Source organism: Rutidosis leptorrhynchoides, chromosome 5 (genome assembly GCF_046630445.1).
Source record: "Rutidosis leptorrhynchoides isolate AG116_Rl617_1_P2 chromosome 5, CSIRO_AGI_Rlap_v1, whole genome shotgun sequence".
Taxonomy (NCBI): Eukaryota; Viridiplantae; Streptophyta; class Magnoliopsida; order Asterales; family Asteraceae; genus Rutidosis; species Rutidosis leptorrhynchoides.
In genome coordinates this window covers 331312329-331328974 of record NC_092337.1, presented here as the reverse complement: position 1 = coordinate 331328974, position 16646 = coordinate 331312329, and the positions used below count along the sequence as shown (strand labels likewise).

The 16646-nt window shown below is 33.0% G+C and overlaps 2 protein-coding genes across 2 annotated transcripts; both read left to right on the top strand.

Moving 5' to 3' along the window:
- The first annotated feature begins 901 nt into the window (after positions 1 to 901).
- LOC139846884 (synaptotagmin-2-like) lies at positions 902 to 6766 on the top strand. Its single transcript, XM_071836430.1, is given in 12 exon segments — positions 902 to 1190; positions 1839 to 1937; positions 2050 to 2100; positions 2206 to 2329; positions 3731 to 3849; positions 3948 to 4049; positions 4270 to 4360; positions 4828 to 4984; positions 5083 to 5329; positions 5554 to 5901; positions 6129 to 6260; positions 6611 to 6766. Coding segments are annotated over 12 exon segments (1737 nt in total). The 5' UTR covers positions 902 to 1079.
- Positions 6767 to 8004: 1238 nt separating this feature from the next.
- On the top strand, positions 8005 to 15409 carry LOC139850730 (L-ascorbate peroxidase 3-like). Its single transcript, XM_071840283.1, has 9 exons — positions 8005 to 8134; positions 8225 to 8349; positions 9680 to 9729; positions 9932 to 9997; positions 10185 to 10233; positions 11069 to 11151; positions 11290 to 11369; positions 11475 to 11577; positions 14998 to 15409. The coding sequence occupies exons 1-9, from the start codon at positions 8022 to 8024 to the stop codon at positions 15184 to 15186; spliced, it is 858 nt and encodes a 285-aa protein (XP_071696384.1). The 5' UTR covers positions 8005 to 8021; the 3' UTR covers positions 15187 to 15409.
- Positions 15410 to 16646: the final 1237 nt, after the last annotated feature.

The following is a 16646-nucleotide window of genomic DNA, read 5'->3' as shown; positions in this document are numbered from 1 at the left end:
CGTCAGCACCACCAGCACCGTCAGTACTGTCAGCATCATCAGCACTAGCAGCACCTATAACATCACAAGTTCCGCCAGTTCAAGAATCGCCGTGGACATCATCACTGATCAACAACGAGTATTTTGTATCAACGAGTTATGAAGTATTAACTCATTCTTCTGAAGAAATTATATATATATATATATATATATATATATATATATATATATATATATATATATATATATATGTATATATATATATATATATTTTATATATATGAATTCTGAAACTATATAAATCTTTCGTACTAAGCTATTGAGTATGAATTGAAAAAGGGTAGATACTACTCGGTTAAATTCATATTACTAATATGCTATGATGTACATCCTTCGTTAACAACCTAACCATCGTTAACTACAATCTCTGTTTCAATTCAATGAATTCCGTTTCATAATAAACCAAGTGTATCATTCAATAACATGTTTGATTTTACACTTTCATCTTCGATATACTCGAAACTTACTGGAAAACAACATTCGTATCTTGCGAAGTTAGCAAGAGTTTTATGAGCATCAGCATGATTCACTAAGAAAATATCTATAAAAATAAATATTGAAGTATTGATTACATTAGTTTTAAAAATAAAATAAAATTATATATAGTATTTTTACAAATTTGGAATTAAATTCTCTCTCTTTCGTACAAAATCTTAAATCTTTTGAAAATGACTTTGGTAAGCACGTACACAATTTGTTTCAACAAATAAAAAACAGCTGGACCTGTTTATTTTGTTTTATTACAATCCCATCCTCCTTTTTCGGATTTTGCAATTATATTCCATTCAAAAATAAGTTCCACCTCTTCATTGAGCCGGCACAAGAACTGCGTGAGTTGGGGTTTTCCTGTAATAATATAATATTAAAAATTAAATAAATATTAAAATCTTGAGATACACAGATTCTTGAACTACTCAAAGAAAAAGCAAGCAAGCAATCAACTTTGTTTAATCTTTTTCATCTTGTGATGTGGGTTTGATTTGTTTTCTTCAAAGTTCCAATTTTTATAATTAAAGGAAGAATCTTGAAGAGATTTTGAGATGGGCATCATTAGTACAATATTGGGGTTTTCTGGATTTGGAATTGGGATTTCTCTTGGTCTTGTAATTGGTTATTATCTTTTCATCTACTTTCAACCTACAGATGTTAAGGTTTACCTTCTTTTGATCTCTATTTATATGTATTTATCTGTGTTTGTGTGTTTGTCTGTAGATTTGTACTTACTTTTTGGTGATCTTTCTGCTGTGTTTTAGATTCTGATTTAGTTACTGGTTTTCAGTTGATTGATTATTGAATCATTAAACATTGGATCAATGACAACTGATAAAGATACATCTGTTCATGTAGAATATAAGTTGACTATCGATTTTTAGTTTTATGTAATTTAGGTATTCAGATTTAAAGGGTATGATCAATGGACTTAGGTAAAATAGTTTAAATTACTATTGGGTGGTCTTTATTTTATGGAAAAGATTGATATTATGAAGAACTCAAAGAAAGATGGTTTTAGTAAGGATTTTCTGTTGTGGATTTTGATTTGTTTGTGTTAAAATGTGAAAAAAGCTGAAAATATTGGACTTTTGTAGTAGTTGATTTTGTGTTTGTTAATATTTTCTTAAATAATTTTTTTTATCATTGTTTTTAAAGGGAAGGTTAGAGATTCTTTTAAAAATCATTACCAAATGATGAATAGCTTAAATCCAACAAGAAAAATAAATTTAGTTTTACTTCATGGTCTTATGTTGGGGCCTATTAGTACTTTTTTCACTTAATGTTAATTATTAAATTAATATGTGCAGGATCCCGCTATTCGGCCTTTGGTCGAACGAGACTCTGATACTCTGCAAAGGATGCTTCCCGAGATACCTTTGTGGGTAAAGAACCCGGATTTTGATCGGGTATGTATTTTTTAGATGTAACGTTTACTCTAAACAATTCTATTACTCCATAATTGACGGCCACCCTTTATTTTGATATTTCACGATATGATGTTTTCTTCGGTAAATGTAGGTTGATTGGCTTAACAAGTTCATCGGATACATGTGGCCTTATCTTGATATGGTATTTCAATAATACTATCAACATTGGTTTTCACTTTTGTTTCTCTTCTTTCTTTTTTTTGTTCAACTGTATAAAATCTAAATCTGGTATAAATTTGTTTCATAGGCAATATGCAAGACTGCAAAAGAAATTGCAAAGCCAATAATTGCCGAACAGATTCCAAAGTATAAAATTGATGAGGTTGAGTTCGAGACTCTTACCTTAGGGTCTTTGCCTCCTACATTTCAAGGTAATGTTCTTCCCTTATTTTGTAAATATTTATCTATTACTACTATTATTAAAATTTAAATTTGTTTCAACTTGTTGATTCATATTTGATTTTTATGAAATGTTTGTAATAACCTTTTGTGTATTTATGGATGTTTGTGTATGTAAGTACGAATGTTTTTGTATGGTTGTTTGTGTAAGTTTGTTTTTGTCTGTTTATATGTGTGCTTCTATGTTCGCATTATGTGTGTGTGTGTGTGTGTGTGCGTGTGTGTGTGCGCGCGCGCGCGCGCGCGCACGTGTGTGTGCGTGTGCGTGCCTGTGTGTGTGCGTGTTTGTACGTAGGTATGTTCTATTTATGTATGTTTTACTTATGTTTTGGTATAGTTTCATGCATGCATGCATGCATGCATGCATGTATGTATGTATGTATGTAGTTTTGGATGCTTAGAAGTGTGTTTGTTTGTTCGCATGTGGTAATATATTGTTATTGTTCTTTTGCGTGGCTTTCTTGATCCTTGAAATATATATATATATATTTTATATATATATATATATATATATATATATATATATATATATATATATATATATATATATATATATATTCCTTTTTTTTTTTTTTTTTTTTGGCCGGAGGTCCGTTTGGAAGCATTCTCTTTACCCGTCGAACAGAGAGAGGGACGACCTTCTCTACTCTTGGAGTGTTTCACTCGGGGTGGAGAAATGACTTCTCTTTATTCAAGGATAGAGGAAGGATTGTCTACGTCTTACCTCCCCCATACCTCACACGTGGGATTGGGTTTTGTTGTTGTTGTTGTTGTTGTTGTTGTTGTTGTTGTTGTTGTTGTTGTTGTGTTTGTAATAACCTTATAGTGTGGCTCATGTAATTTCACTTTAATTATACGTGTGTGGTCAATTTATCTTTTTGATTTTTAGTCTCAAACTTATTATTCTACTTCATATAAACCAATATAATCATAATCATGATATTTAAACCTTACTTTAAACAAGCGTCAACTGTCAACCAATTTTCAATATTCACTAGTGTCTATAGGATTAGTCCTAGGTCAAGGGACCAAGAAAATCAATAACAAAGTTAATCCCAAAAGACCAGTTACGTTTTGTGCTGTTATTTTGTGCAGCTATAAGCAACAAAGAGTTTTTATGCCCAAAGAAACTATTATGTTCATCCACAAATGAGCAGCGTTGCCAAATTTTATTATGCTTTCAAATGCAAATGTTATATTGTTATGTTATATGCAAGAGTTATGAACTGTACTATAGACAGCTTGTTAGACATGCCCCTCGTTACAATTCTTCACATGTTTATCATACTGGTTTACATCTCTAGATTTTTTCTAAATTTCAAAAACAAAAACCATATGAAATAAATATTATATATTTCCTGTAATAATTATAGGGATGAAGGTGTATGTTACTGATGAGAAGGAGCTGATCATGGAACCATCCATAAAATGGGCCGGTAACCCTAATGTTGCTATTGTTGCTAAAGCTTTTGGATTAAAAGCAACTGTCCAGGTTATTTAAATCTCTAACCTTTAAAAATTGTTTCTCTAAATTTTTGTTCTTTTTTCTAAATATATTAAATATAAATAAATATAAGTATATTATTACAGGTGATAGATTTACAAGTGTTTGCCGCACCTCGTATTACATTAAAACCACTTGTTCCCAGCTTTCCTTGCTTTGCAAAGATATGTGTATCTCTTATGGAGAAGGTAATTTTTTTTTTTTTTGTTATTTTTTTAATTACGGAGTAAGATTTAATGCATATAGTTCATGTAAAAAGCAGTGTTATATAATACGGCTCTGATATTTTTTCGCTTTTAAGTAAAGAATATAATTTCATGCTAATACTTTAATAAAACAAGGTTCATTATACATTTATCTATTCTTATCTTCTTCTTTTTTTTTCTTTTTTTTTTTTCTCTTTTGCAGCCACATGTTGATTTTGGTCTTAGGCTATTTGGGGCTGACCTTATGTCAATTCCTGGATTGTATCGGTTTGTCCAGGTGAATATTTTCTGTTGTTTGCAACAATATTACTTTCAAACATTTAAATGGTAATATGATGCTTCAAAAGTACAATATTATGATTTTGGATAACAATGTGATGGGTCATATCGGTTGAGCATCATCCAAAGTGTATTCATATGCTTAGAACTTCCTGAATGGTTTTATATAAAAATGTGATCGACTTTTTTGCTACCTATAATTTACTGTTGCTTTTGATTATTTTTTTTAGCATCCCAAATTCATTGTGAATACATGGTCAGTTTACTGTGTACAAGTATTTACTCATGCAAGTTCAGAAAAACGTCCTGTAAAATCGAACCGATTGAAGACATATATACTAACTTAACCTTTATATATGGAAGCGTTGGTATCAATATTCTACACTATCAGTTTATAGAAAACAGATCAACAGACACTTTTTTGGTCATGTCTCTCATTGTATCTCAGTTTTGTCATATCATATATTAACTAGATATTTAGTGAACACTTATAAAGACTTCATTTTTTATTTGTTAACTTTTTTCTAAAAAAAGAATGATCTTGAAAGCTATCATGTGCAGGAAACAATCAAAGATCAAGTTGCCAACATGTATCTTTGGCCTAAAACTCTAGATGTACAAATATTGGATCCATCCAAGTACGTTTTTATTCCTTTCTTATGACCAGTTAATGACAATTGAATCCATCTTTTTAAAAGTCAACGTCTTGACTAATTTGACCGTTGACTATTTGCAGAGCCCTTAAGAAACCTGTAGGAGTCCTTCATGTAAAGGTTGTGAAAGCAATGAAGTTGAAAAAGAAAGATCTTCTTGGTGCTTCGGATCCTTATGTGAAAATAAAGCTCACAGAAAGTAAACTTCCATCGAAGAAGACACAAGTTAAGCATAAGAATTTGAATCCCGAATGGAATGAAGAATTCAATATGGTCGTTAAAGATCCAGAAACACAAGCTGTTGAGTTCCAAGTTTATGATTGGGAACAGGTAAAGTTTGACTTTTTTGGTCAAATTTGACCACTGCAATTCACATTTGACATGGGTTTTTTCCCAATTCAAATTTTCATCTATTTATTCGATATAGTTCAACACAAGAAAGAACTCCTTTTTTAAAGTATTAAAATCATTAACTGTCTTTATAGTTTCAAATGATTTCATTTGACTTTAAAAAGTCAAAGTGTAAAAATACTCTCTTGTCATCTTACTTTTAGGTTGGCAAACATGACAAGATGGGCATGAATGTGGTTCCGATTAAGGAACTTGTGCCTGAAGAACCTAAAGTTTTGACGCTCGATCTGTTGAAGAACATGGATGCTAACGATAATCAAAACGAGAAATCACGAGGTCAAATCGTAGTAGAGTTATTGTACAAACCGTTCAAGGAGGAAGACATGCCGGCATTCGAAGACGCGAATACGATTCCGGAAGCATCTGAAGGAACACCTGTTGGTGGTGGTGAACTTGTGGTTCGAGTTCATGAAGCTCAAGACGTTGAAGGAAAACACCACACTAATCCTTATGTTCGAATCCTTTTTAGAGGAGAAGAGAAGAAAACTAAGGTACGTTTTCGGTTTATTTTCATAATTAATATGTTGACCGATTTTGACTTTGACTGACGTTGATCAACAAATCCGATTTTGACCCATTGACCGATTAATTGAACGGATTTTGAAAAATCTGATCAGCCTGGTCTGATAAAGGAGTAATCGGGATTAATTGGGGTCTTTTACAACAATGGCTAAAAGCAAATTTTAAATTATTTATTGTTTTTTTTTTTTTTGTACAGCATGTAAAAAAGAACCGTGATCCAAGATGGGGTGAGGAGTTCAAGTTCAAACTAGAGGAGCCTCCACTGAATGATAAATTGCACATTGAAGTTGCCAGTGTTTCGTCCAGGATCGGCCTCCTTCATCCAAAGGTACTTTCTTTCATCAATAAATAACTTATCAATTATGCTTAAAATTTTACATAAATTGGAATTTGACTTTCGTCTCATTTTACTTTTAGCAAAAAAAAATAGTTTGATTTGACCCCTTGGATGTAAGATAAAAATCCAAACTGATTTAGTTTTAATGTGCATAATATGCTTGTACAATTCAGTAACCGTCATGTAAAAGTCAATTTATAAGAGCTATGTACAACCCACTTATACATGTTAACTGTTTTAAGAAAAAAAATCATGAATAAATTGCCACATACACAATAATAGTATGAAGTGGTTGTTATCATGACATATACTGCTACTTGTTTTTTGAACTAAAAAAAAAGGAATCGTTGGGTTACATTGATATCAATCTTGGCGATGTGGTGCACAACAAGAGGATCAACGAGAAGTACCATCTTATCGATTCAAGGAACGGGAAGATTCAAATCGAGCTACAATGGAGGACTGTTTCTAAAAAGGATGTCTCGAAGCCAACATGATTTCCAATGCAACACTAAAATATAGAGGCATGATCCAAGAAAACTGTTTCTTCTTTTTCTGTACTTAAAAATTGGCATCATAAAGGATAGTGTTTGCGGTTTATTGTACAAACTTGTGTACATTATATATTAAATATCAGAACAATGTTTGTTCTGGGATTAGTGATGTTTAGGTGATATTAATTGGATTGATTTGAGTGGCTTGTGGTAGATTTTGATGTGAGTGATGCACTAAATACATGTTTTTTTTTTTTCTTTAAAAACAATAAACTCAAGCATTTTACCTATCAAAGTCAGAGGGGCTCCTCGATACAGCTAGGTTGGCCCCTTGATATCGCTAGGCCAAAGGCCCTTTGGTCCTAGATACATGTTTTACATGATCTTCATCGTTTGAAGTATGTTATATGTGTTGGGTTCTAATAGATTGTTCAGATCCATCAAAGTTTTTGACATGTTAATGTGTTATTGGGTTTTGATTGAATAATAAATAACATGAATGAAGATGGGTATGGGAATCCTTTTAAAATGGCTTAGTGTAGATAACCTGATTTTAGAGTGTATCACTGAGATACCCGTGCTAGTTAATTGAGAGGTGAATAACTCTTTCTTTATTATTTGGAACGGCTATTTCGGCATTACCTGGAGGAGTCGGAGGATACTGAACTACTTTCTCGATCATAGCCACCTACGCCTATTTATATGGAACGGTTATTTCGGCATCACGCAGACGACACTGAATCACTTTCGCGACCATAGCTACCACACACGCTACGGAGGAAACCCATCCGGAAACCAGGAAGGGAAAACCCCCGATTAGAACTAAACTCGGAAAAATCCTCAAGTTTGCCTCTCCTAGGATTCGAACTTTTAATCGTAAGGTTAGAATCGCTTTTTTCTTCGTATACCATTTATTTTTTAATTTGTCCTTTTTAACAACTTGAACAACTTGCTTCATATTCAGTACTTATTTAGTTGTCTTATTCTTATATTAAAAGACAAGAGTAAAATAATAAAAAAGTACCGTATTTAAATACTCCCTGGTGTATTTTATCACAAATGGGCACCGTAGATAATCGCTACCGGTCAAACCACGTTGGCTGATTTTGACTTTCAATTACCGTGACCACAAACTACCAATAAGAATCGACCACGCACGATCACACCTTTCTCGTTGGCTCCCAATTTTAGCCTAATCCATTTATCTTCACACACACACACTCCTGCTTCTTCTTACTGTGCAATTTCACAATTATCAATGGCGATGCCTATTGTAGACACTGAATACCTAAAAGAAATTGAAAAAGCTCGTCGTGAGCTTCGTGCCTTTATCTCTAACAAGAATTGCGCTCCGATCATGCTTCGATTAGCGTATGATTTATCCATATTTCACTATTATATATGTGTGTATGTGTGTGTGTGTGTGTGTTATTGATGATTGAGTCGTGATTGATGATGTAGGTGGCATGATGCTGGAACATATGATGTGAACACGAAGACTGGTGGTCCTAATGGTTCAATCAGGACTGAAGAGGAGTATAGTCATGGTTCTAATAATGGATTAAAAATTGCTATTGATTTCTGTGGTAATTTTATTTGTATTTGTATCTCTTTGTTCAAGTCTAAATTGAAGTTATTATATCTATATATTAGAACTAAATTGATTGTGGTGAACACGATTTAAGCAATATGATTGCTAATTTTCCATTTGAGAGTTAATTTTTAGCTAATAGAAGTGTTCCTTAGCATATTAAGTTAGGTGAAAATTGATGTTGGTTAATTTGAATGATCGTTAATGTGAATTTCTACTGTTAAATGTCTTATTGACCACTCTGCGTGCTTTTAATTTGGAGAGGCTTTTACCCAAAAAGTTGACAATAAGGTTTCCTATAGTGAGTCACACATAGTAGTAAATTATGGATTAACTGCTACTACTAAATGATTTGTGAGGCTTATTTCTTGAGGAACTGTTAAAGTCATTTATGATGTTATATATTTGGAATTTGGATGAGCCTCAAACTTGGTTTGCAATTAGGCTTGAGTCAGTTTAGGATTTTGACCCCAGCTGTCTTTGACTTTCTGTTGATAGGTTGACCTTGAGATCATATAACCAGAGCTATCTTTGACTTTCTGTTGTTAGGTTGACCTTGATATCATATAAGCTCATGTTACAAAATTAAATTCATGTCAAACATGTGCACTAATTAAAGTATTTCCGATGGAAGATCGAAACTTAAAATATGGCATTGCCTCTATATGCCACTTCTTTTTATGGGTGGACAAGAGAGTTCATTTACTATCTGTTTACTATAAAGAACTTAAAGTTACTAAATCAACAATTTGATATTGATAATTTTAGGTAGACTTGGATTATATTAATTGTTTACGTAGTGGAAATGATAATGTTGGAGTTGAATCATCATATGCTTACTCATCTTTCATTTCTATAAGCAGTGCCTTTTTTACTTTTGTCTTAAAGGCTATATTGGTTAAGTTGTTGGATGTCTTTTGTATTCCCTCCTAGGATTGTTATATTCCCTTTAGTTTCTGTGTATTCTCGTTGTCTTACAGCCCCAAAAAGTTCGGACAAAGCATTTTGTTTTTTTTTGTGTGTCACATGGGTTTTACAGAAATATCTGCTGTAGTTTACTTTTAATATTAATTACTCCTAGTAGATTTAACATGCTAATGGCATTCTTCCTGTTAAACTTACTATTTGGCTCTAAAAAAACTTGAAAGAACATCTTCATATATATATTTTTTCAATAAAGGTAGGCCCCAAATTGTAGCTAGCGGGGATTGAAACTGGGTCTCCTTTGGAGATTTCCAAGCATCCAACCACTAAACCACCCTTGGGGTTTGACTGAACAGCTTTTTCTCTATATGACTCTAATGGGTATTTATTTCTAACTGCAGAAGAAATAAAGTCCAAACATCCAAAAATTACATATGCAGATCTATATCAGGTGAACTCAATGGCACTCTAGTACTTTGTTTCTAAAAATTTAGATTGTGAATATAAATATCTTATGAGTTAACTATATGATGTACTCTGTTTGCAACACTTGATTTGAAAACAGTAGCTTAATCAATAATAGCATACATGCAAGAACAAATGATGCGTGAAGCATAACTGACAACTAACCCCGTTCTGTTTTCTGTTTGTAGCTTGCAGGTGTTGTTGCCGTAGAGGTCACTGGTGGCCCTACTGTTGATTTTGTTCCCGGTAGAAAGGTATCTCGATTGAATACATGTTTATTTTTTCCCAAGTTTGTTTTTTAAGCTCTTTCTAAAGGGATTTGTCATGTGTCTCAATTGTTTAAACTCAATAGTCCTTACAAAGGTATATATGTATAAAAATGTAACTGAGATATTTTCTTATAAAAAGTTAAATTTTCATTAACATGTATCTTTTTCTTAGGATTCCACGATCTCTCCCAAGGAAGGCAGACTCCCAAATGCTACCAAAGGTTATTGATCCTTTTGAGTTTTAATCATCAGCTTACACTCTTATCTAATATTTGAGGTCTATTTTCAATAGCTTATTGATAGTTACAAGGTGTTTCTTGGATCAACTTAAAAAATTTCAGTTTCATTACATATAATAGAGAAGCTTACATGATTGTTATTAAAGAATGTACTAACTCAGATACCATCATATAAGACTTTTCAACAGGACAAGTTCCACCTTAATTTTAGCAAGTGAATAACCCTTAACATTTTTTATAATCACAAAGTAGGGCACCCCCTAATTTGGTGAGATAACCAGCTTAATGTGAAATAAGGGTAAATTAGACCATAACCATAAAATTGAATTTTAAAAAATATACGGTAATGATCTATACATATCTGTTCGTTTGTATTCATTTGTGGCAGAACAATTGTCTTTTTGGATTGTTTCCTTCATTCCTTTATGGTTGTACATTACAAAGTTGCTACCATTTACCTGCTATTGTTTGGCCATGACATTGTCCTTACAGGAAATAATACTTTGTTCTTATCTTTGCTCAAGTACTCTCCTACTTGACCACTTTCAATAGAAGACTTAGTAAATTTCTACTATTTTAACAATTTTGAGGTTCTTTTGCTTTCAGATTGTTTACTTGTCAACCCATGAACTTGTCATCGACATTCTTATTATAATGTAAAATTGTACACTTATTTTGCCAGTTGAGATGTGAATTCATGACCTGTTTGGTTGATGCGCACCTCAGAATGCATATGTTTGTAATGGTTGGACGTGTGATGTTAAGATTTATTATAATTATATTTCTTTTACTAATCTTATACTAATACTAATTGTAGGTGCACCACACTTGAGGGACATATTTTATCGCATGGGATTATCTGATAAGGATATTGTAGCCCTTTCAGGAGGACACACCCTGGTAACTTTCCAGTTAGATTTTAATTACTACAAACTACTCTTCACTTACAATTCGTACCTTATGATTTAAATTTCATTTCGTTTTCTTGCAAGAATGCTGATAATTTTACTTAATTTGAATGTATTTTTCATGCTGCAGGGAAAAGCACATGCAGATAGATCAGGCTTTGATGGACCTTGGACTAGGGAGCCACTGAAATTCGATAACTCATATTTTGTGTAAATTTTCTAAACCTTGTTTTCTTTTTGTCTTCATACTAAAATAAGAATTACTTCACATTTCTTCATGTAAATAAATTAACACTAATAATGTTATCGAACCAGGGAGCTTTTGAAAGGGGAATCAGAAGGGCTTTTGAAACTTCCTACAGACATTGCTTTGCTGGACGATCCTGCTTTCCGCCATTATGTTGACCTATATGCCAAGGTATTATGTTATATAATCAAAAATTGTGATGCCAACTTGAATTTGATCATTTAGGGGAAACCTTTGAAATTTGATTCTTTTTGAAATACTCGGCAACTAGGAGAGTACTCGGATGTTGACCAAGTTTGACTTTGACCGATTTTGACCGATTTTTGACTTTTTTTCGAGTATTACCGAGTTTTGACCGAATTCCAAGTAATCCCGATTTTTTGATTGAGTTTGACCAAGTATGACTGAGAACTCGCCGAGTACTCCCCGATTTACAAATACTGAGTACTCACAGAGTAATTTCAAGTTCTGCAACACTGCTATCAAGTACCAATATGTTTTAATCTGACTAAAAACCCTCTAGATAGTAGGACTTCTGTTCATGCCTTTAGCTTCACATTAGCCTAGAATTGTCAGTTGCAAAGATAAGTGATGCAATGGTCATATCATGTTTTTCATCTTGCGTTTCTATCATGATCTTTTTGTTGCTAAAGAAGAATAATGATCATCCCTGGTGTGTGTTAGTTTTTGGCTCCGGTGGAAACATCACTCTTTGTGTCAGATGGTTTTATTTTCTTTATTATTGTGTCATGTATAACTTTAATCATATTCACATACATGTATAACTATAATCACATTCACATACATCAGATCAAAAAACCGGTTGGGTAGATCTATGGTGGGGTCGGTTTGGGTAACGGGTCAAAATGGTTTTGAGTTGAAATGGGTCATAGGTCAAACGGGTCAATTTTATAAACAGGTCAAAATGGGTCAGGTTGGGTCGGTTTGGGTAACGGGTCGACGGGTCACAGGTCAATTGGGTCAAATGGGTTACCTCGCTTTTTTGACATTTATTACATTATATTAGTTATTATTATTTATTATATATACATACGAAACTATAATATACATAATAAATGATATAACCATGAATGCTTTCATAAATTTTTGACGGATGAAAGTTTTTATGCTCGACCCATTTGACCCATTTACAAAACCCATTAGACCTATTTATATTTTGTTGATCTTTGAGTGTTGATACCCATTAGACCCGTTTCTTAATTTTTTTTGTATAGGATTCAATAGGTTGGAGAGAAACCCATTTGAATCTTTTTTTAAGTTTTGATTTACATTGTTAGGTCTAATTTTTCTCAAGACCCAATTGACCCGAAAGCTTGACCCATTTGACCCGAATTTGAGTGTGTGAGTCTCAATTGCCAGGTATAGTAGTACATCTAGTAGGGTAACAGGTTCATATTAACACTTGAAATTATAATAAAATGGGTCAAATGAGTTGGCCAGGTTGGAATGACCCATTAATTATCTCTCTTTTTGGCTGTTTCTATTTTCTTAAGCTTTAACAACATTGTAAAAAAACATTATTATTAATAATAATCTAAATATATATAAATATATTAAAATTCGATTATCATTAGCTTTTTCAAGTATCAAAAGTTAAATTTATATTAACTAGATAATTTTAATTATGATTATATTTTAAGTTTCTGTATCAAAATTATATTTTACTACTGTAATTCAAAAATTCAGACAATAACTTTGTGTATATCATGAAAAAGGTGGAAACAACCATAATGGCTGTAACTTGTTACCCAGCATCCAACCCAATATGGCTGGGTTGGTTTCTTATTCGTAGCCAAACACAGCCCAAAGTTATACAAAAGTGGGTCATTCGGGTTGTTTTTAAAGACTTTTGGCAGGAGTTGGTAGGTCCATAGTGAAGTTAGTTCGCAGCCCAACACAACGTTTTGTGAAATGCTCTTGATAACTTCTACTACTACATGAGGTTATCTCTCAGATATAAAAGTAACGTGAAATTACTAAGACTTAGTCATATAGATGCTTTCACAAATTCATTGTTGAATTAGCTGGGCCCCTACGTAGTTCATAGATCACTTTATAGCTATGGAAATCCTATGTTCACATAGCAGCCTCTTTTTTAATACAATATTGGACCAGTTTGGATTAATTAATTTCCTGAAGGGTCCCCAAATTTGTAATAGAATTGGGCCACGAACGACACACGTATTCCTGAAGTAGATAACGGCTATCTATCTATGATTTAGTTTAGGGCAAATGGCCCGAAATGGTAACATAAGTGTCCAATATTACCAATCAAGGTAATATGACTTTCCCTGATGCCCTATAAGGATCGTATATTTTAATTCATTCCTAAAAAGGATTATTATTTTAAAAAGTGTGAAATTGAGGTAATATTGTCAAATTATTAACGAAAGTTAGTTAAATTTCGTTGAGTGTTCTCAAATTTCGTTACACGATTGGTCACTAAAGTAAATGATAGTAATAATAATAAAAGTATAAATAAAAAAATTATAAAAAATGATCATTTCAGTATCCTTATTTTTAACTTATTTTCTTACTTATTTTTATAATTTTTACATTTTATTATTTTTTTCCTACTTTTTATTAGTTTATTATTTATTTATTTTATTATTTTTTACTTTTATTTTTTTAAATATTTATTAATTTTTTTTAACTCTATTTATTTATTTCAAAGACCAACTGTGTAACGAATTTGACTAACTTTCGTTAATAAGTTGACAATATTACCCAAATTTGACACTTTTTAAAATAATAATTCTTTTTGGGAATGAATTAAAATATATGATGCTGGCATCACGGAAAGTCATATTACCTTAGATTGGTAATTTTGGACACTTATATTACCCTTTTGGGTCATTTGCCCTTTGGTTTGTAGAGAAGTTGTTAAAAAGGTATATACAATTCTAACTAGTTGCGGAAACTGTTGAAACCTTATTAATTGACTATATAACTTTGGCAAAATTAAGATATACGGAGTATAATAAATTAATTTCTGGACCAAACCTCCACCTACAAGTTTAATAGGGTAGGAACCAACTCTTAACGACTATATTGGTATTATATTAACAGGCAAACATTAAAGGTGAAACTAGTTGTGTGGTCGGTTTTAAGCTTGACCACCTAGATTATTCAGTATTGACATTTGGGGCCATCTCTGGATTTTAACAGTTACACCTTTATGCAACTTTTTAACATGTCATTTTTTTTTTAACATGTCATTTGACTTTCATATTTCGTTTTGGTTTTTTGTATGAATGCTTAGTTTTCAGATCAGATAAACTGTGGGGTCCTGTCACATTAATCTAGGGTTCCTAACATATTAATGGCAACGGTTTTGCAATGTTGAGTCGACATTACATATGTACATCAAGACCCACCTATATATCTATCCTATTCGATTAGTTAAAACATCTCTATCACAATTTATGCGGAGTCTATGTTATGACAAATGTGGTATATTATACTTTATAGGTTGGTTGGAAGCCATCCTTTTCAATATTTCTTTAAATATGTTGCTCTAATTTTACGTTCATCCCATGTTATGCTAAATTATTGCACATCTACTTTCAGGATGAAGATGCATTCTTTAATGATTATGCAGTTTCACACAAGAAACTTTCTGAATTAGGGTTTTCACCAACTTCATCCAAAAAGATCAGGGACAGTGTCGTATTGGCACAAAGTGCGGTCGGGGTTGTTGTTGCGGCTGCTGTTGTCATACTCGGTTATGTTTACGAAGCCCGTAAAAGATCAAAGTGAGGACGAGGTATAAGTGTTAATGAATGGGGTACAAGTTACTATAGATTTGTTCCCTGAATAATATAGATCTATTTGGAAGGCTTTACTTGAACATATATATTGCCGTTAATTAAGTTGAAATACTCAAGACAATCTGACTTTCTGTTTGATTAATTAATACACTAAATAATGGAGTCTTCCATAACATATTATTGTTTCCACCAGAATGTACGAATTTAAGTTACTTTGTGTTGGATTAATTTATAATATTCGAGTTTTAGATCTGATCACATGCTGGTCTAATTTTGTTAATGCTAGGTGTAGACGATATTTGGATCTTAGATCAAACGTGAAACCTAGATGAAAGGCGGAAAACAATAACTAGGGTGAATCGAATACGTGTTTCACTTTTTGGGATCAATCTAACCAACACTACGTTGATATAATCAACGCCTAGAGGTTTGTATTCGGTTGGGGTTTGGTCTGGGACTGTAATCACAGAGAATTACGACGGCTAAAGGGTATTGGGTGTGTAACCTAACAATGAAATCCAAAACCCGTATTTATATATAATCACAGTGACCATCGTCCGGTGGTCTGGGACCTACGGCCGATGGTGATAGTCCCTCGACCGATGGTCTCTACCATCGGTCGATGGTCTGAGCAGCCAACCAAACTGCTCGAACCATTTCACGTCATCATATTAAACAATCCAAACACAATGTATTAATGACGTAATCCTTACACGACTGAAATAGAAAATACAAAACGAATAGAACTCATTACAAAATAGAACTTGGGATTATGCACCAACAAACTCCCCCTAAGACCTAGTTCTATATCAAAAATCTTCAGTCGTCATTCAATTCATTCATACGGATCGATCACCATATTGTTCAAGTAACACAGCTTAGCTACTTTCACATACTGTTCTGCTTGCACCTTATTCTCGCGTCGATAAGCATACGATTATAATACAATGTAAAAATATCAGCCTCGATACAGTTTCGCAGCCAAATCGGATCCAATACACGAATGCATTCAATATCATTCTCATTCATCTTATCCAAAACAATCACAGCTTCCTCAGAACGATCATCATAAAACCACCATCTGAATCTCTGACTCCAATTTTGCGGCAATTTCCTCAATGGTACCTTCTTCATAGTCTTTGCCCGCTTGTACTTCACAATTCTTCGAGATTCACCAGTTCTAGGATTAACTTTGAAACTGATCCTAGGAAACTGTGGCCTAAAACCTTCCCAATTCTTTGAATTAAAAGCTATTCGAATCTTCTTCACCAGCAACGAAGATCGATCGTTCATTCCACAATACATCATTCTCAACCTCGCAATCTGCATTAGCTCAAAGTACGGCAGTGACTTGAATTCGTGACCATGTTTGAAATAATCAACGCCAAACTCTCGCTTAACTGCAAACATGTTGAATTCTTCAATGTAAGCCCAGGCTAGAATTCTCCC

What these genes read in the sequence shown, in the direction of transcription:
- LOC139850730 (XM_071840283.1), top strand. Translation starts at nt 8,022, where the DNA reads ATGGCGATGCCTATTGTAGACACTGAATACCTAAAAGAAATTGAAAAA. An exon ending in CATATGCAGATCTATATCAG is followed by an intron (nt 9,730 to 9,931) that starts GTGAACTCAATG and finishes TTCTGTTTGTAG; the next exon opens with CTTGCAGGTGTTGTTGCCGT. An exon ending in TTCGATAACTCATATTTTGT is followed by an intron (nt 11,370 to 11,474) that starts GTAAATTTTCTA and finishes TTATCGAACCAG; the next exon opens with GGAGCTTTTGAAAGGGGAAT.